General features: G+C 33.0%; 1 protein-coding gene across 3 annotated transcripts in view; it reads left to right on the forward strand.

Annotated features, from left to right (window-relative positions):
* The window catches only part of LOC132714947 (alpha-2-macroglobulin-like), a 68,149-nt gene that overhangs the window by 26,378 nt on the left and 19,866 nt on the right, over nt 1–21,905 (forward strand). For all 3 annotated transcript variants that reach the window (XM_060697883.1, XM_060697884.1, XM_060697882.1), the window contains exons 2-10: nt 1,387–1,486; nt 3,031–3,200; nt 3,768–3,802; nt 8,015–8,171; nt 9,479–9,549; nt 13,077–13,131; nt 18,020–18,114; nt 20,203–20,242; nt 21,497–21,584. In XM_060697883.1, the coding sequence (XP_060553866.1) occupies nt 1,392–1,486; nt 3,031–3,200; nt 3,768–3,802; nt 8,015–8,171; nt 9,479–9,549; nt 13,077–13,131; nt 18,020–18,114; nt 20,203–20,242; nt 21,497–21,584 (806 nt within the window). In that variant the 5' untranslated portion in view covers nt 1,387–1,391. The remainder of the gene's footprint in view (nt 1–1,386; nt 1,487–3,030; nt 3,201–3,767; nt 3,803–8,014; nt 8,172–9,478; nt 9,550–13,076; nt 13,132–18,019; nt 18,115–20,202; nt 20,243–21,496; nt 21,585–21,905) is intronic.

Raw genomic sequence — 21,905 nt, forward strand, 5'->3', positions numbered from 1 at the left:
TGAAATATTGCCATGGCAACCGAAAGAAAAAAGTTAAAATATCTTCTTTTAGAAAACCGAAAGAGCTAAAATATTTGGCATGAAACAACATCTAGTCAGTGTCTACCAAGTTTGTTCAAATAAATGCCCTGGGGTCTAAAATTGGCCCCTCCCGGGGGGAGTCATTGATTTTCCTTAATTGTTTATAGTAAAAACTTAAAAAATCTTCTTTTAAAAAACCCAAATAGCTAGAGCTTAGCTTTTAAGCATGAAACATCTTCTAGTGGGTGTCTACCAAATTTGTTCAAATAAAAGCCCTTCGGTCAAAATTGGCCCTGCCCAAGGGGGTCATTGTTTTTCCCTTTATGTATATAGTGAAAACTTAAAAAAATCTTCTTTTAAAAAACCCTAAGAGCTAGAGCTAAGATATTTAGCATGAAACATGTTCTAATGGGTGTCTACCACTTTCGTTCAAATAAGGGCCCTGGGGTTAACATTGGCCCCGCCCTCGGGATTATTGATTTTCCTTATATGTATATAGTAAAAATTTAAAAAATCTTCTGTAAGCTAGAGCTTAGATATTAAGCATGAATTATCCTCTAGTGAGTGTCTACCAAGTTAGTTCAAATAAAAGCCCTGTGGACAAAATTGGCCCTGCCCAGAGGGGGGAGGGGGTCATTGTTTTTCTCTATATGTGTTTAGTAAAAACTTAAAAAATCTTTTAGAGCTAGAGCTTAGATATTTATCATGAAATATCTTCAAATGGGTGTTTACCAAGTTTGTTCAAATAAAAACCCCTGGGTTAAAATTGGCCCCGCCGGGGGCGGGGGAGGGGGGCTATATACAGGTGAGCGATTTCAGGGCCATCATGGCCCTCCTGTTAAAGGTACTGAAGCAGTCTCACTTATTATATGATGAGCCTTGTAAATAAAAGGATAAAAAACAAGACAGTGTATAGAGAAAGTGTGATTTGTCTTATCTGCATTCATTTGATTCTTCACATATTTAGCAAAATTATAAATTTCTTTTTATTATTTGTTGACATGAAGTGATGGTTAATATTGCTTTTTAAAATAAGATATTTATACTTATTCAAATCTGATATAGGTACATGTATAAAGCAGTATTTTCATAAAGCCTCCAGATAGCTTGTTATCCTAATGTATCGAGTCTTCAACAAATCATAAAAGAAAAGACTATTCCATGCCCCAGACAATGTCAACCCCAGAATATTTTAGTTTTTCTGTGGTTTGAATTCTCCACGTGTTACTCAGTGAGTGAGTACCTTTTTCAGAAGAAATAAAATCTGTTTATATTTTGCAATTTATTGTTGTAATGTTGGATCTTGTTTATGATATGTTTTCAGTTATATTTATACATTCCATTATAATTTGAATATATTGTCAGATAAGATGAGAGGACTAGAAGCTGGAGTGTTCCTGCTGCTGGCAGTTACCATAGTAACAGCTCAAGATGCACCAGTCTTAATATCAGAAACAGAACCAAAGTAAGTTCATATACAATACTGAATATGTTTATTGTTTGTGAAACAACAAACAGAACTGAACCAAAATATTTGTATCCTACCTACATCAGGTACCATACCTCTTAATCAGAGCATTGTTTTGATTAATTGAAATATTATTTTGAACCTGGCATTATGTGTTTATGCCACACTGGGCGGCAATTTAAAATCACACTGTCCGTCTGTGCGTCCCCACTTCATTTGTGTCTGGACTGTAACTTTGTCATACAATGAGGGATTTGGAAATAGCATGGCACAAATGTCTACCACATCAAGACAATGTGTCGCTGCTGAGAACCTTGTCCCTACCTCAAAGGTCAAGGTCACAGTAACATTTTAAAGTTTCACATTATCACAATTAGTTAATGGTAACACATATTTGTGTCTGAACTGTAACTTTGTCATTCATCAAAGGATTTTAAAATAACAAGGCATAAATGTCTACCACATTAAGCAATGTGTTGTGTCCAAGAATTTCATCCCTAACTTAAAGGTCAAGGTCACACAAAAATTTTGAATTTTCACATTATCACATGAGTTAATAGTTACACACATTCATGTTCGGACTATAACTTTGTCGTGTATCAAAGGATTTTAAAATAAGTTGGCATAAATGTCTACCACATTAAGATGTTGTGTCATATACAAGAATCAAGCCCCTATCTCAAAGGTCAAGATCACACTACCATTTTGAAGTTCACTTTATCACAATTAGTGTTTATAGTTACACATATTCGTGTCTGGACTGTAACTTTGTCATGTATTTTAAAATAACTTGGCATAAATTTCTACCACATCAAGACAATGTGCTACCACATCAATGTCACATCCAAGACCCTTGTTCTAAGATGTTAAGTTTGCTATAAATAGCACTTCTTTTCACAAGTACAATATTAAGCAATTAGTTACTTTCATTTTCTTTTCATAATACCTTCATGCTTAAGAAACCTTTTTAGGGGCATTTGGCTCTTGTTTAATGAAATCTCTACACAATGTCTCACTTAATAATACTTGTTGACTTTCCTACTTTACCATTAAGAAGTCTAAACCTGTAATAGATCTATTTTCTACCACTAAATTAAGATGTTACTTTTGTGTCATGGGTAGCTCAAAAAATATTTCAGCTAGAGTCATGAAACTTTACAGGAATGTTTGCCAGCATGTTTTGTTGTACGCCTTGATGTTTGATTGTGAATTTATTCAGTATTTGTAGAGTAATTGCCCTTGACCTAGTAAATATTTGCAATTTTCAACATGTGTCACGCTTAGCCCAAAAAGTGTTTGACCAAGAGTCATGAAACTTTACAGAAATGATGGTCAGCTGTTTCTTTGTTCATTTCTAAAATCAAGTTAAAATTCCAAAAATTGAGATGGCATGGCCCAGAAATAAAATTGATGTAGCTCATTCACATTTTGAATGCTTTGGACTTCTAAGTGAAGTTTAATATTGTCATGCTGAGTTCCAATGAATATAGTTCTTCCTTCTGTATAGATTTACTTGTGCAGTTTCTTTTATTTTATTGTAGAATAATATGTCTGTATTCAAAAGAACTACGTAATGGGATGGACTTTACTGCATTTTGTACTCTGACAAAACCTGCCAGTGAGGATGTGAGTGTGTTTGTCAGTTTACGTGTAACACAGGAAACAACAAGCAACTTAGCTTTTACAAATTCAATGTTCACAATCACAATAGGTTTGTACGATTTATTTCTTAAATGTCCAAAATCAAAAAAAGGTTTGTATTATTAGGTAGCAAGTGGCCCCTTTTTAACTTAGAGTTTTTGTCAAAATTGTTTATTACTATCAGAGCTATCAACAAGAAACTTGGTTTACTTGATTAAAGTGACAAGGCAAAGTTGTCAGATAAGGGGCATTATACTGAAAGCATTACTTTTAAAAGTTATGCTTCTTTTTATCTTAGAATTTTTATAAAAATTGGTTATAGGTGTTTCTGCTATCAGATGAGTATTAACACAGCATGTGATTATCTTGTTTGGCAATCAATTTACTTTTTCTTTTTCCTTGTTATGACATTTTATGGCATTTGGGTTAATAAAGGTTACTTGTAATTATTCTGTCTTTCTAAAGTTTTGTTATCTAAATGGTAATGAAACAAAAATTTAAATATATTTTAATAAGTAGTATCCACTAATAACTTTAAGTATTAAATAGTAATTCTGTTTTAAAATTAGATAATTTCAGTTTTTAATTTGATTTTTTGACTTGTCTGTGTTTGTCTAACAATCTACTGTATTTTAAGGTGCTGGAAACCTTCATGGAAGTGGTACATTACCTGTAAGTCAATAATATATTCTTAACTTTTTTAACTCATCTGAACACAAAATATGATGTTTTTTCGCTGTAAATTTAATCTAAACCACCCATTTGATTTTGGGTTCTTAATACATGTAAACGTTACTTTATCAAACACAAAATTTAACATTTTGAACATAAAAATGCGTCTTCAAAGTAGGGCAATAAAAGAGATGGAAATTAACACTATAAATCAATTAACGTATTGATTCTTCATAAAAAAGTATTATATTCATTTGAAATTCTATTCATGAAGTCTGTAAAAGCCAGACAATTCCTTTTATTTACATTTCATGTAATTTCCTCCCTTGGTTTGAAAAATCAGCTATGACCCGTTTCTTATATGGTTTTTAATTTGTATTTCTTTATGAAAGACAACAATAAAATACTGTTTGGATTAAATTTAAATATACTTTTAATCATTAAATTATATTATGATTGTCTGCTGAGATAACTGGAGAATATATAAAAGTAAAACCTATCTAAAATAACCCATTAAGAGCCTCTATATTTAGGCGTGGGCAGAACAGACTATTCCTCTGTATGACCAGGTCATGAAATAACATACGAGGGTTGTCCCAATACTTCGTGACAAAATTAATTAATGGCGGTGCACTTAAGATATTAATCGCATATTTAGATAATTATTAGAGACAAACATATTCTACATTTGTTTAAAATATCTTTACAAATAACTTAAAGAGCAAAGATTTAAGGCAGACAGTACCAAATAGGTGGCGTACACTGAACGTCAACAGCAAGTCGTAACGTCATTCAAGCACCTTTCTAAAGTACTCCCAACAAAACTTCCTGTGACATTTCACCCAAGTGTCAAACACATTGTTCGAAATGGAAAGTGCATGTACGATTCAGACCGGATAACATTTGAATCAAAACAAAAATAAAACAAACTAAAGCACTTGTGTTCAACAGGAATAGATTCTGTCTGGTAAACTGATTGTCCGGTAAATATGAAATATCCCAGTACAGATTAGAGTTATACTTAGACAAAAGAACACATGACAAATATCGACATGTTGAATTATTTGGTATGACCTTGACCTTTAATATACCTTCAAGGTCAATTTTTGAAATTTACTTCATTTTCTTAACTTTGTTATTTATTTATTGATTTGGTTTATTCTTGGACAAAAGAACACTTATTACAAAACTGGCAATGATAATTAATTTAAATGTTACCTTGACCATCACGGTCAAATATAAAAAATCCAATTATAATTTGTTCAAGACAGTTAGATTTTCTAATAGTATTTTTTACTGCAATATTTCTGTTTGACTTTAGAAGTAAGAAAAAGTCAAGTGTGTTCTCCGCCTGGCAGTGGCTCTTGTTTTTACCAACGTCTATCATATTTGATAGGATGAGATACCTTGGGTAGTCCACTAGCTTAGTTTCAGTTTGGGGTCACTAGTTTCAAGGTCAAGCTCTTGCATTTAGATATTTTTGATTAACTTATATTTATAAGTTTCAGCTTCATTAAATTGCAATGACTTGCCAATTTACATTTTTATTAACAATAACAAAGTTCAGGACTCTGTCGAGTTATATAACTGAGTAATTAGGTAAACCATTTTGGAAAATTTGTTACTGGACTGGGGTTAGTTGTGTTTTCTAAACATGCTCTTAAAGCTACATGCCTCCAGTTGAGTCAAAATATTTCAATAAAATCAAACTTTACTAAAAAAACTAAGATGTAAGTAAAAGTAAAAAGTTTTAAGATTCAAGTAATATTTTGCATATTATGTACGATTAATGACTGATTTTTCACTTTTTGTATGCATATTTGGACCACTTTTTGGTTATTTACAATTTTTTTAAATGCCATTGATAATGTGTAAATTGCTTTCCTTTTGGTTAATTCACAATATTCCACATTCAAATACATTTTCAAAATGTTCATGAAAATTAGCATGAATCAGGAGGTGTGCTGCTTTAAGGTTCAGTTTCTCAGGAAAAGCTATTGGTTTTAAACTGTGTATTTATATTTGTTATCATAAATAGACGCCATTGAAAAAAGATGTTAATAATAATCTTATAATTATTACTTGTAAAGTACACTTTTTGCCCTGGTTAACATCTTCGTTAAGAGATATTTTCTAAAAAAATATCAAGTTAATTGAATGACATATCCTCGTCAGTCACTTGGCAGTTTTTGATGTGACTGTACAGCAATGGTCGTTACAAAGTTTTTTACAAAAGATATGCAAATGGTTCCAGTCTGTTGAACAAGATGGCCATCAGAGCTGAAAATTAAGTAATCTTTGAATGACATATACTCCTGTGTTGCTTGGTTAATAGTGATGAAAATACAGGGACCTCTCTGGTTATAAAATTATATATGAAACAACATTGAAATTTTCTTGTGTGAGATTACATGCTGTGAGTTTAGATATTAGATATTTGATATCGTAGCATTGACTATATGAATATAGCTCTAAATTTCAAAATTGCTGGACCGTATGACCTACTTCTTCATCAAATTATTAGTAAGACCTTTTCAAGTAATTCATCTCGGGTTAGTGATCAAGGGTGATGCCATCATGGCCCTCTTGTTATACCCCCGCACAACAAAGTTGTAAGGGGGGTATACTGGAATCAGGTTGTCCGTCCGTCCGTCCGGCTGTCCGTCGGTTTTTTCTTGTCCGCCCAATAACTTAAGATTCCTTTGACCTTTAGTCTTCATATTTGGCATGGAGGTTAGTCATGATTAGTAGATGACCCCTATTGATTTTGAGGTCACCAGGTCAAAGGTCAAGGTCACAGGGGCCTTGACTTCAAAAAGCTCTTCCGCCCAATAACTTAAGATTCCTTTGACCTACAGTCTTCATATTTGGCATGGAGGTTAGTCATGATTAGTAGATGACCCCTATCGATTTTGAGGTCACCAGGTCAAAGGTCAAGGTCACAGGGGCCTTGACTTCAAAAAGCTCTTCCGCCCAATAACTTAAGATTCCTTTGACCTACAGTCTTCATATTTGGCATGGAGGTTAGTCATGATTAGTAGATGACCCCTATCGATTTTGAGGTCACCAGGTCAAAGGTCAAGGTCACAGGGGCCTTGACTTCAAAAAGCTTTTCCGCCCAATAACTTAAGATTCCTTTGACCTACAGTCTTCATATTTGGCATGGAGGTTAGTCATGATTAGTAGATGACCCCTATTGATTTTGAGGTCACCAGGTCAAAGGTCAAGGTCATAGGGGCCTTGACTTCAAAAAGCTTGTCCGCCCAATAACTTAAGATTCCTTTGACCCATAGTCTTCATATTTGGCATGGAAGTTAATCATGATTAGTAGATGACCCCTATTGACTTTGAGGTTTCCAGGTCAAAGGTCAAGGTCACAGGTGCCTTGACTTTAAAAAGCTTGTCCGCCCAATAACTTAAGATTCCTTTGACCCACAGTCTTCATATTTGTCATGGAGGTTAGTCATGATTAGTAGATGACCCCTATTGACTGAGGTTACCAGGTCAAAGGTCAAGGTCACAGGGACCTTGACTTCATAAAGCTTGTCCGTCCAATAACTTAAGATTCTTGACCCACAGTCTTCATATTTGGCTTGGAGGTTAGTCATGATTAGTAGATGACCCCTATTGACTTTGAGGTCACCAGGTCAAAGGTCATGGTCACAGGGGCCTTGACTATAAAAAGCTTGTCTGCCCAATAACTTTAGATGCCTTTGACCCACAGTCTTCATATTTGGAATGGAGGTTAGTCATGATTAGTAGATGACCCCTTTTGATTTTGAGGTCACTGGATCAAAGGTCAAGGTCACAGGGACCTTGACAAAAAAAGCTTTTCTTCTCAATTGCTAAAGAATGCCTGTCGGCAGTGTATTGATTTTGACATTTTCACATTTGAATCATGTAGAACACATAACTTAGCAATGCACTGGCTTAGTAACCTCAGATTTGGCAGGGAGGTTGTCCTTGAGCTCTAAATGGCCACTGTTGATTGTGACAAAGTGGTATGCGGGGGTATTCACGCCATGATAGTGGCAGTTCTAGTTTTATTCACTTTTTCTCCTTTTCCAAGAGAGCTATTGAGAGCTTGCTTGACCATAAGTTTATTGACCATAAGTTTATAATAAATTATTGGTGAAATATGAACAACATTGCTGGTTCAATATTTTTCAGTATGTAGTAAACTTAGTCATGCAGATATTTTCCTAATTATAGATCTCCTATGACCTTACTACTGGAGCAACTTACTTCATCCATACATCATTCATAGGATTACGTATAAAGCCATGGTCTGAGCAGATATCTGGTTATCGCCCAGAACTTCCATATTTTATTATCACGGACAAGCCTGTATACAATCCAGGAGATGATGGTATGTATACAATAGTTTCTTCTCCAATAACCAGCACTGTATTATAACTAATTTATACACTCTTAACACTACACATATCCAACACTAAACACTACATGAGACCTCTATAACAAGGATACATCACAATAAACCTAAATTTAACTCTATAACAAGGATACATCACAATAAACCTAAATTTAACTCTATAACAAGGATACATCACAATAATCCTACATTTAACTCTATAACAAGGATACATCACAATAAACCTACATTTAACTCTCTAACAAGGATACATCACAATAAACCTACATTTAACTCTCTAACAAGGATACATCACAATAAACCTACATTTAACTCTATAACAAGGATACATCACAATAAACCTACATTTAACTCTATAACAAGGATACATCACAATAAACCTACATTTAACTCTATAACAAGGATACATCACAATAAACCTACATTTAACTCTATAACAAGGATACATCACATTAAACCTACATTTAACTCTATAACAAGGATACATCACAATAAACCTACATTTAACTCTCTAACAAGGATACATCACATTAAACCTACATTTAACTCTATAACAAGCTTTTATCACAATAAACCTACATTTAACTCTCTAGCAAGGATACATCACATTAAACCTACATTTAACTCTCTAACAAGCTTTTATCACAATAAACCTACATTTAACTCTCTAGCAAGGATACATCACATTAAACCTACATTTAATTCTATAACAAGCTTTTATCACAATAAACCTACATTTAACTCTATAACAAGGATACATCACAATAAACCTACATTTAACTCTATAACAAGGATACATCACAATAAACCTACATTTAACTCTATAACAAGGATACATCACAATAAACCTACATTTAACTCTCTAACAAGCTTTTATCACATTAAATCTACATTTAACTCTATAATAAGGATACATCACAATAAACCTACATTTAACTCTTTAACAAGGATACATCACATTAAACCTACATTTAACTCTCTAACAAGCTTTTATCACATTAGACCTATATTTAACTCTATAACAAGGATACATCACATTAAACCTACATTTAACTCTATAACAAGGATACATCACAATGACCATTAGAATATGAAAAAAACTGTGATTTTACGATTTTAAATTTCTTTAAGTACATTCCACCAGTTATGGCTTTAAATCCATAAAAACACCACAGGATTTGGATGAAAAAAAGGAGCACAAAGGCTGTTAAGATTGTTTTATCTCATTAGAATATAGCTGACATTGTGTTGAGAATCTTTGATTTGGCTTTCTTTAATTTCAGTTCTTATACGAGGTCTGACATGTGACATGTATTTGAAGCCTACCAGTACAAGTGCTACCATTGAAATAAAGGTAAACAGAACAATTATATATCCTGTATTATACAACAGAGGGGGTCTAAAACTTGCCACTCATCATATTCAAATCTGATTAAATGTAACAGTTCAAACAGGAATGTTATAGACCTATTTGAAATAATAGAACTACAAGAGTTTATGTTACAAGTTGAACTGAGAATACAGCATATTACATTTACATATGTATTTAAATTATCAACAATATTAAAAGTTGTTAGAATTACACGGGGGAGGAAGTGTTACACGAAGGATGGAGTTCTTATGATAACTTGTTCAGGAGTTCTTGTAATAACTGTCACGGAGTTCGTCAGAAAACATCTGTATATACTACAAAAACACTCTTTTAAAAATGGTTATTTTCATCTTTCCAAAAGGAGTTTTAGGTGCTAAATTTAACTTCAATAATTAAGCTTGTCTTACATCTTGTATTATGTGTCAAAAACTTATTCACAGGCCATTTTTAATCGCCTCTTGCTTCAAATCTGGTAGTTTTCAGTAAAGTTTTCAAATTACTTGCCAATTCACAAGTATTGACCTGTTTATTTCTGGTCTTTATCCTTGCTATACATAATTACCTAATTATAATGCAAAATTGCAAACATAAAGCACCGGCTAACAGATTTATACCCGATTTTTCAAATGTTCCGGAGTTCTTGTGATAACTCTTAAGATGTCACAGAGTTCTTATGATAACTTAAATTATTGCCAGTGTGTTTCTTGCGCTAAATCACGGCACGTTTTATCGTTTTTTGTTATTCAATGAGATTGTAAATCATTATGAAATGTAGTACGCTCATCCTTTGCGCAAAAAATAAGATATATAATGTTGGTTTTGAGTAAATTTTAGTTCAAGAGATATTATTTCTTACCCCGGTATCTTTTTCATGGTATTTTTTTGTTTGACGCAGATTTCGTAGACTGGAAAAAGGATTTATGTACTGGTTTCCTAGCAGTTTCCGGCGCCTAGCAGTTTTCTGGCCCTTTATCACTTTCATCCGGACTTACAATCTATTTTTTCTCAGTTAAGCATCTATATTACGGCATCAATCTGAGAAACATTTGTTTTCTATGTAAAACAGCAGTTATAGTACAGCGATTAATATGTTTCAAAGTTTTGTCTGTTGTTTTAAGTTACATTAGAAAACTTGCGACACTTACAAGCAACACCTGGGGAATTCTTGTTTTTTATGCCCATGCACAAGAACTGAAATCCCATTCTAGGTAAAACTGGAACCTGGAGGGACAGTTCAAATTTGTTCGAGAGATCGGTAGTTAGAGCTCGCCGCAGTTGAGTTTTTATCATGTATCGTACTTTTTTAAGACATAGGTGTGGAAATTATCCTGGTTATATACTTATTTATTATGGTATAAAATGATACAAATTACTTAGCCCTTAGGTAAGGGAAGCATGCCTATATATTGTCTGCTTAAGAAAGGTGGTTGCTTAAAACATGAGGAACTGAGAACAGCGTGTACGTTTTGAGACATTTTTGTTTTGTGGTGTAAAATTCTGGAAACAAAGTGATCCCTCGGAAGCATTAATCACAACAAAATAACATAAGAATTGCAGACTCGGTTTGATTGAGTCTGTACATGAGGGATACTGTATTAGTGCAACATCCCTCACGGCCCCCTAGCACTGGCTTGAGCGGTACTCAATTCTCAACACTTTATAGTGTTGGCATAAATGATCCCGAAGGACAAGAAAATAAGCCATTATACTGCTGAATATCAGTGGCCGCTGGTTCAATGTTTACTGTAGATGACCTATTTATCCTTTGCAGACACTTAAAACCAACGTTTTGTCCACATTTTTGTGCAAAGGATGAGCGTACTGCATTTCATAATGATTAAAATCTTATTGAATGATAATAAACGTCAAAACGTGCCGTTATTTAGCGCAAGAAACACACTGGCAATAACAAAAGTTATCATACGAACTCTGTGACATCTTTAGAGTTATCACAAGAACTCCGGGACATTTGAAAAACCGGGTATAAATCTGTTAGCTGGTGCTTTATGTTTGCAATTTTGCATTATAATTAGGTAATTATGTATAGCAAGGATGAAGACCAGAAATAAACAGGTCAATACTTGTGAATTGGCAAGTAATTTGGAAATTTTACTCAAAACTACCAGATTTGAAGCAAGAGTTGATTAAAAATGGCCTGTGAATTAGTTTTTTATATATAATGCAAGATGTAAGACAAGCTTAATCATTAAAGTTTAATTTAGCACCTAAACTTATTTTTGAACGATGTAAATAACCATTTTTCTACGAGTGTTTTTGTAGTATATACAGATGTTTTCCGACGAACTCCGTGACACTTATCACAAGAACTCCTGAACAAGTTATCATAAGAACTCCATCCTTCGTGTAACACTTCCTCCCCCTGTGAATTAGGATATAGATTTTTTTTCTAAATACTTGAAATATCAAGAGTTAATTTAACAATTTTAATCTCCTTTCATTTATACATTTGAATATACTCTGTTATCAAGCTAAAACTTATGTTAGTGTAGTAGAAACTATTTGCAATAATGAATTGTTTTCTATAAGTCATAATGGAATGTATATAAGGATTGTCTCTTTATTTCTTTACAAAATGATTTTATTTACAGAGCTACTTTGCATTGTCTAGGTAGTTTCCCAAATCAGTCTGTTATGTTTAAACTGTTGATTCTGGAGACATATTTACTACCAGTTCATCAGAAAAAGATTAATTATTTCAGGGCTCCAGATGATTTTAAGAGCAATGAGTATTTACTTTCTGAATTTTTTATGGTTTGGTAAAAAACTTTAAATTTGAATTTGGTATCATTTTTGGGTCTTGAATATTTATGAAAGTTAGTAAAATCTTTAATTTGTTATTTGTTCCTTCATTTCATATTGCATAAAATGTATTATACATAACAGCAACAATTTGAAAATGCAAAAAGTAATTTCTTTTGCTATTTTGGACTACATGGCATGGTGTTACCTTCTATGGCTCTTCACCATGTAAACTATGCATTTTTCTTATGATATTTAAAGCATAATAAGCATCCATCTTAATGTGCATAAATCGTTGACATTAATGGTTCATTGATTTGACAGTTCCTCAGAATTTGAAGAAATTAAAGGCCTAGATATGTTGATGTTGTTCATAGGTGGCTATGTCAATTGTTTTATTAATTATGACCTTAGGAAACAGTTGAGAGCTTGAAATTACAAGTCAGTTGTCTGAGTATTTGACAAGAACATTCACCAGGTCTATATGGCATTGTGCAAATTGAACTAACATACTTTACTTACCAAAAGTCCAAACTATGTAGAGTTACAGTCAGGCGCTTGTATGGCCTTAAGACAATGTCGTGAATGAAGGTTGTTGATTTAGTTATGTTTTCTTTTATGTGAGAGAAATTTTGTTCAGTGCATAGTTTGAATATTGTATGAAATTTAATTTTCATTCTTAAATGCGTTTTTTATGGATAATTTACACTTTTTATGTGAGGCCCTGTATGGCTTTGATATATTTCTAGGACAGTAAAAAGAACAGTATAATGAAGGAGACCTCATCAAATAATCTTAAAACTGGTAAGTTAATGTTTGTACCTCTCAAGGTCAATGTTTATGTTCTTGTCTGTTTGTCAGTTTTTGTTACCTTTGTCTGTTTTGTCAGTGTATCTGTTTTTGTCTGTTTGTCAGTATATGTTACCTTTGTCTGTTTGTCAGTATATGTTACCTTTGTATTTTGTCAGTATATGTTACCATTATCTGTTTGTCAGTATATGATACCTTTGTCTGTTTGTCAGTGTATGTTACCTTTCTCTGTTTGTCATTTTCTTTATTCTTTGTCGGTTTGACAATCTCAAGTTCTTTTTCTATGTGTCAGTATGTGTGTCTTTAGTCTGTTTGTCAGTTTTTGTTACCTTTGTCTGTTTTGTCAGTGTATATTTTCTTGTCTGTTTGTCAGTATATGTTACCTTTGTCTGTTTGTCAGTATATGTTACATTTGTCTGTTTGTCAGTATATGTTACTGTTATCTGTTTGTCCGTATGTGATACCTTTGTCTGTTTGTCAGTATATGATACCTTTGTCTGTTTGTCAGTGTATGTTACCTTTCTCTGTTTGTCAGTTTCTTTATACTTTGTCGGTTTAACAATCTTGAGTTATTTTTGGGGAGGCTATGCCGACCCAATGTTAATAACTGTCCGTCAAATCTTACTGCCGCGGTAATCAGGTCAAAAAATAGTACCTTGATTTTTTCTAAGCTGACTCATCACTCATCACAGACATTTACAATATGAAAATATTTTCATTCTTTAATTTCATATCTGCAATTTGTAAAGATAATAATTCTCTGAAAAATTCTTGATTTTTGTTTAAATCACTACTCCGTGACGTCATACTGCCGCGGTAATCAGGTTTAGGCATACGTACGTCTGTAATAAATAGTTCTGGTATGAAAACCCTTCAAAATAATAACTTTATCAATATTTTTTTAACAAAAAGCATAAATGAAAATTTATAAGTAAATGCTTTAATTTAGTGGCAAATATTCTTTATTATTTTTGATAACAATTTTCCAATTACTACGCAGCGACCAACTGTTTATGACGGGTCATTAACTAGAACGTTGCAACACCGTATTCTCCATTGTGTACACTGGTCTTACTGACGATATTTGAGACCGGTGTATATACAATGCCGTATTCTCAATATCATGCATGTTCTTTTGTTGTTATAAACCATTAAAAGTCCTTAATATTTTTTAAAGACAAATAATTGTAAACTGTCGCTTACATCAGAGACATGGATCATGCTTGCGTGATAACTAAGGAAAACTAACTTATTAGTACACCCCAGGAGGCTGTACGCGGAAAACGGTCATAAACCGCTATATCATATAGCTGTTAGTAAATATTTTGCATACATTTAACTAAAAATTCACTGATGGTGATGAACATATAGTTTGAAAACTTTATATTCTTGAACCATTATCGCCGAAAAAAAAACTATTTAACTACAAAACCCCTATAATTAAGGACCTTCCGACAAAATTCCAGCACAATATTACATTTTACATTAGCAAAATAAAAAAGCAATACTTATATTTTCATCTTACATAATTCATTAATCAAACTTTTAACATAAAAGTATATTTGGCAATTGACAGATCCCTACTCTGATCTTTTATTTGTATAGGAATAAATTTAAACATGTGCTCTTTTGTTTAGGAATATTTTGTAGTGAAAGTCTTATATATTCACTGATCTCATAATTAGAATTAGACAGGTCAGGGATTTATACAACCAGTTGTTTACTTAACTATGCTCATTTTAATCCCAATAGAAACATTCAAATATTTGGGGTAAAAAACATGACCAAAGTACCTAGTAGTCGTTTACCCGGTGGTGATCCCATTAAACTGATTATAGATTCGAATTGATTAGAAAACACAGATAGAAACATGTGTTTCCGTACAACAAAAATCGGAAGTAAAGTGAACAGTTAATTGACAGAAATATGCGGTCAAATATGTTTTAACAAGGAAATAATTATTTCAGAGAAAGACGCAAAGATCAGTATGACCCCGTATTGTGTAATTAGAAAGTTTATTCAATTCTAGGGCATACATCATAATTTGATAGTCCATGTGTAATAAAATTCAAATTTTCAATACAGATTATGAGATACATAAAAATATTAAAGAATAAGAAGCTTTAATTAAAAAACAAAAAAAAACAGAACAAAAAAAAAACCGCATACATATTCAAATTACTTACAGTCGAGCATCGGGAAGTCATTAACATATCTTACGAAACTTTAATTTGAAAACGATATTTGCGCGCGCTGAAGTGATTAATGTTTATTTGAAAAATAAAAAAAAAAGAACTTTTATCTTTGTGTTCTAAAAATAATCTGCGGCATAAGAGGAATTTCTTATTCATTTTACAACACTTGAAAAATTACTACAGAAAATGTGTTGTTATTTTTTTGTTTTGTTTTCAACAAAAGTGAGTGTGTTTTAAGTTTATTTATACTCGGCGTCGGAATAACCATATGTCCGAGATTATAGCATCTGGGACGTCTTTTTCAAGCAGATTCTTCCTGGAAGCCCATTCTTCGTTCTTTGGTGGTAAAGGAGACGACAATACCGTCAAGGCATCAACTTTCTGACTGACGACAACAAAAACGGCATCTATTAGCGCCAAACCTCCAGAGTAAGTCACGACAGGTCAACCAATCACCTCTGGTACTTATGATGACTTGACTATGACCTTCCGTGTGCCTTCTCCGCGACGTGCACGCCTCTGGAGGAAATTGGAGAAGTTTCAACAAAAACTTCCAAAACACGCCATTTATAACACCATTCATAGCACTGACGGCTTCGATGTTCTCATCTATTTGCGGGAAATGGTCGACAGGGAAAACCCTACGTAATAACCGCACACCCTGTTAACAACAGATTTTCCGCAGTACATGTATATATTTCAAGCTAGTGAGGTTTAAAAATACACGTAGAATCTATCGATTAACTACCATAAGTTGGTTGAGTGTTGGCGGTAAAAAAAGAAGATATAACTTCCTGATCAATTTTCACTTAGGTTGATTCAGTTTTGAATAAGCTTTGCAGATATGTATTTTTTCAAGAAATATTTAGCTTTAATATTATCCGACGCCGTCAGTAATGAAATGGGAATAATTTTCTGAAACGTGATTTTATTCGAGATTTGCTTCTGGAGAAGACAACCTTCTGTCCGTAGAGCATGAATATTAATACTCACTACAAGACAGTATCTTATTGATCTCAATTATGGTACATCTAAACGTGTATAATTTTTATGTTCAATAAAAATGTTGCATCACTTGCAGTTGTTATTATCATTCAATAATATTAAAATGACATAAAGTATTTATGATGAACAGTCCTAGAATATTTTGATAAGGAACCGTCAGTTGTAAAATGTTATTGTTATCTGATAATGAACAGTCGTCATACTTGCTGGTATGTCATTTATTATTGACAGTTTAGGTTTTTCAAAATTTGTATGATTAACAGTCCGAATGTAGACCTCAATGAAATGTTCTGGAATATTAACAAAATGAATAGTCAACCACATTAACCATATATATGAATGGTTGAACACAACAGTAAGGATAAATAGCGCAATGTGCATATCTTTTTATTTTGGTAGCATATTTTAAGCAAAAAGAAAAGAAACTTTAAGTCTGAAACATTCTCTCATAGCCTCCCCATCAGTACATTCAGTGCTTTGATTCTATGTGTCAGTATATGTGTCCTTAGTCTGTTTGTCAGTGTATTTGTCCTTTGTTTATTTGTTTGTCAGTCTATATATCCTATGCTTGTTTTAGTGTATGTATCCTTTGTTTGTAAGTGTATGTGACCTTTGTTTGTTTGTCAGTATCTATGTCCTTTGTTTTATGTGTTTGTCAGTGTATATGTCATCTGCTTGTTTGTCAGTGTATGTATCTTTTGTCTGTTTGTCAGTGTATGTGGCCTTTGTATGTTTATCAGTGTGTTTGTCCTTTATGTGTTTGTCAGTGTATGTGTCTTTTGTCTAATTGTCCATGTATGTGGCCTTGTATGTTTGTCTGTGTATGTTGTATGCTTGTCAATGTATGTGTACTTTGTTTGTTTGTCAGTGTATTTGTGCTTTGTTTGTCAATGCATATATACTCTATATCTTTTGAACCGGTAGAAGGAAATGCAAACTACTTGGCAGAAATTTTAACCATAATGAGCTGATGTGCAGAGCACAGGTTGACCTTCCTCAGGTCAAGCTCACTATCAATTTTGAAATTTTGTGTCCGCTCTTTTACTTTTAAACTGATAGAATGAAATCTATTTGTCAGAAATATTTATGATACTGAGATAATGTGCAGAGCGCAGTTTTGGACTACCTCAGGTCAAGGTCACACTGAGTCATTCAAAATTCTTATATAAGTGTATATTACAAAGGGAGATTACAATGTATTAATTTATTAATATATTTCCTCTCAATATACATGTAATATGTATTTACTTCCCTTTATTTTCCAAACTATTATTATTATTTTTTTTTTTATCAAACTTCATATTTTTTCCAGTTAAGATTATAATAATCAAGGAGCATTTATAGGTTTATTTGATTTAATCATTTTGAAATTAGACAATCTTATTAATTGAAACTGATGTTATGTAAGATATGTAAATTCACTAAATAACAATAAGTTTTGTGCTTTTGAATTTCTGGTATAAAATTATTTATATATTTCTTTGAATTTCTATCATTTAAAAAACCAACATTATTGTTGTTTTCAGTTAGTATATATACTCCATGACAATTGCATGGAGATAAATAATCACCACTCTGTGCTTCAAAATTAGCTTTATAAGGGCATGACTGGTGACATGTCTGGGGTCTGTACTCCTGCATATATAATTGTTATTACATATTCATGTAAATGTTTGTTTCAGGATTTCCTAGTTATGCTAGAGCATTGATAGATACAAACTTCACCCTGTCTGATGATCCATTGACTGGCATGTATACTGTCAGTCTCTACACAGATGTAAGTCACATCATTGTTTGTATAAAATACTTTATACTGTTACACATTGATAAATTCATATTGTAAATGTTCTACTATGTTTTCACAGTTGTCACATGCAGAAAAGGCAAGAAAAATAACATTAAAAAACACTCTAGGCTTACTGGGCAACATACTAAAATCCCACCTCTTTGTCTGCATGACTGAATAGAAATAGAGGGCCATCTAACTGTAAACAGAACAAAAGAGAACAATAGAATTTATTCCATAACCACCGAATAAGAGGCCATGGCCCTCTATTAAACAAAAGAAAATAACAATAGAAATGGCCCTTAATCCCTCATCAGTCGGACATAAGTGAGTCCCCTTGTTCATTCATGTCCAGACTGTTACTTTGTCCTATATCAAAGGAATTTAAAGTAAATTTGCATAAATGTCTCTCACATCAAGACGATGTGTCTTGTTTAAGAATCACGTCCCTACCTCAAAGGCTAAGGTCACACTAACATTTTGAAGTTTCACATTATCACAATTAAATTAATAGATACACACAATTGTGTTCAGACTGTAACTTTGTCATGCATCAAAGGATTTTAGAATAACTTGGCAAAAAGGACAATACGTCACGTCCAAGAATCTTATCCCTACCTCAGAGTTCAAGGTCACACTAACAATTATCACAATTAGAGTTTATAGGTACACACATTCATGTCCGCACTGTAACTTACATTGTCATGCATTGAAGGATTTTAAAATGACTTGGCATAAATGTCTACCACATCAAGATGACATGTCGCATCCAAGACTTATAGTTTGAAGGTACTCATTCTCTCCAGAAAAGTTTGAAGATACACATTTATGTCTGGACTGTCACTTTGTCATGCATTAAAGGATTTTAAAATAACTGCACAAATGTCTATCACATCAAGACGATGTATCGCAGCTAAAGCTCATGTCCACACAACAATTGTGTCCAGACTTTAACTTTGTCATGCATGGAGGGCACAAATGTGTACCACATCACTTCATTGTGTCGCCTCCAAGAAGTACGTCTTTCTTCGAAGGTCAAGGTCACACTGACATTTTTAAAGTTCATGCTCTGACAATTAAAAGTTTAAAGTTACATCAATTTAGTTGAACATTTTTTGCTGTATAAGGTTTAAGGATGTTAGGAGACAACAATTGATGGTAGTCAAATGAGTATTATGAGTTTACATAAAAATTGTCATGCTCAAAAAAATAGCTTGAGAAAATATAAGAAGTTATTATGGTTTCATATTTTTTCTTCACACAAATAATCATTGGTTTTTATAAGCCCAAAAATCTTTTGAGATAAAATATATAGAACCGGTGTTTGGGCTTCCACTGAACATGTTTGGGCTTCCACTGATCAAAATTGTTTCCACACCCAGGAGTCACTTGATTTATATAGACATAAACACAAATAAGCGTGAAACTACAATGGCCTTTGTTTAGATATTTGGTATATGTACCTCTACAAAACTGACATTAATCAATTTCCTTAGGTTAATAATGGCCCACAACCTGGTGTCTGAATTAGTATCATTAAGGATAATAAGGACATTTGTTTCATGAATGGGTCTTTTTCTTTATAAATAATATTATAGAGGTGTCTGGTCAATGGTTTAGCTTATTGGCTTCAAATCACTTGCCTCTCACTGCTGTAGGTTCTACATGTGAGGAAGCTATCGCAAGCTGACCAAACATTGGTGATTCTACTCAGGTGCTTGTTTGTGCCTGAAATAATGTACAGAGCTACAACTAAGGTCTTCCTCCACCAGTAAAGCTGGAAAGTTGCCGCATGACATGTACCAAATATTAATCAAACAAATTTACATTCAAGTGAATATTGGCCTGCTTTTGTGGTGCTCTTGTTTTATAGTTCTCTTGGAGCTTTTATTCATCTAGATGAATCATTTCAAAAGTGTTTTTATTTTATTTAAATGTATAGCATAGTTGTTAGGATAAAGAATTTTTACAGAAATTCCTCAAATGGGTCTGTCTGCCTGTATTTGTAATGATTTTACAGATATAATCCTGTCACTGGACCAAATAATAAAATATTATTATGTCTGTTTCATATTGCAGGAAGGATATGTAGAGAGACAATTTGAAGTGAAAGAATTTGGTAATTTTTGTTTTCTTACGTCATTATACTCTTTGATAACGGCAAAGAAATTTATATTAATATTTTATAGAATAAATTTATTATTATTTTTATACATAAAGAAAAAACTTTCGTATGTTCATCTGATAATTGAATGCAAAATAGATTGGCCTTAACTTTAAGTTCCACTATCCAAAGAAAAAAAAAGGAGCATTTTTTATGACCCTCTATTCAGCATTTGTTTCAAAGTTGGTTTAACATTTTTGTTAAACACCCGGATAAAACTATAAAAGGGCCAGATACGCAGTTAGAAAATGTCTACTTTTCAGTTATACACAGGCCAGTGAAGGGCTGAGAAGTTGAATTAAAATCTTAATTTTCTCTAGTTTAAAACAATATATTTTTAAAAAAAGATATTTGGCATGAAACATCGTTTAGTGGACTTCTATCAAAGTTGTTAAAATTATGCCTCTAGTGTAAAAAATGGCCCCATTTCAGGGTCATGGGTTTTCATTACATGTATATAGTAAAAACTTTTTTTTAAAAAATCCCCTCTGAAATGACAAATGCTAGAGGTTAGATATTTGGCATGAAACATCGTGTAGTTGTTTTCTACCAAGTTTGTTCAAATTATGGCCCTGGGGTCGAAATTGGCCCTGTATTGGGGGGGGGGGTACATTTTCATTACATATATCAGTGTGGTACAATCTTATAGGCAAAATAACATCTGAAGATTCAAAGGCTTGGCATGAAACATTGTGGATCTCTACAAAGATTGTTTAATTTCTGGCCCAAGGGACAAAATAAGTTCCACCCCCGAGGTCATGAGTACTGTTTATAGACATTAAACAAAAATTAAAAAATGTTTTTTGAAAAGGCGAATGCTTGAGCGTGAAAAATTGTCTGGTGGACCTGTATCAAGATTGTTTCAACTGGGGTCAAAATTTGCGCTGCCCCAGGGGACACAGAGACCTACATTTTTAGCTCGACTATTCGATTAGAATAAGTAGAGCTATTGTAGTCACCAGAGCGTCGGTGAATAGTCTAGCGTTGCTGTCCTACCGACAGCTCTTATTGCTATTAAATTTGAACCATGTGCACAGTTTCAGATGTAGGATTGAACTTTGCTTTCACTGCTATTTTACAAACAACAGTCGGTTCTTAGGTGAACACTTTGGAGCCAATGCCCCCCTCCCCCCTCCGTGTTTTGTTTTTGTTTTGAAAACTCAAGAGATTAGTCATAATTCATATTTTATTGTTCTTACATTTTTCTAGTTCTTCCACGGTTTGAGGTAAAGATAGAGCTTGAAACACAATTCCTTGTTTCTGGAAATGATGAGATAAAAGGAGTTATCAAGGGAATGTAAGCAGCTTATGTTGATTTTTGTTGACAATATATTGATATGCTCATGTATGCAATGGTATGGTGTTTCATGTTTCAACACATTCAAGAGGTTTATTAATAACTTGTCCAAAGTCACAGTGTATTTAAGAAAAAGTTCAAGCTATTGCTACAATCATTGACTTGTTGTCATTGATCATATTTTTTTTTAATTGTTATTACTTAATGACTTGAATTCATACTTTGATAAACAACAGTTAAGACAAGACTTTTAAGTAGACCAAACTAAACTTGACCCTCACTCATAAATGACCTCATCAAGGTCAAATATTTGAATTTTGC

Source organism: Ruditapes philippinarum, unplaced genomic scaffold, assembly GCF_026571515.1.
Source record: "Ruditapes philippinarum isolate M1 unplaced genomic scaffold, ASM2657151v2 ctg3218_1_1_1_1, whole genome shotgun sequence".
Lineage (NCBI taxonomy): Eukaryota > Metazoa > Mollusca > Bivalvia > Venerida > Veneridae > Ruditapes > Ruditapes philippinarum.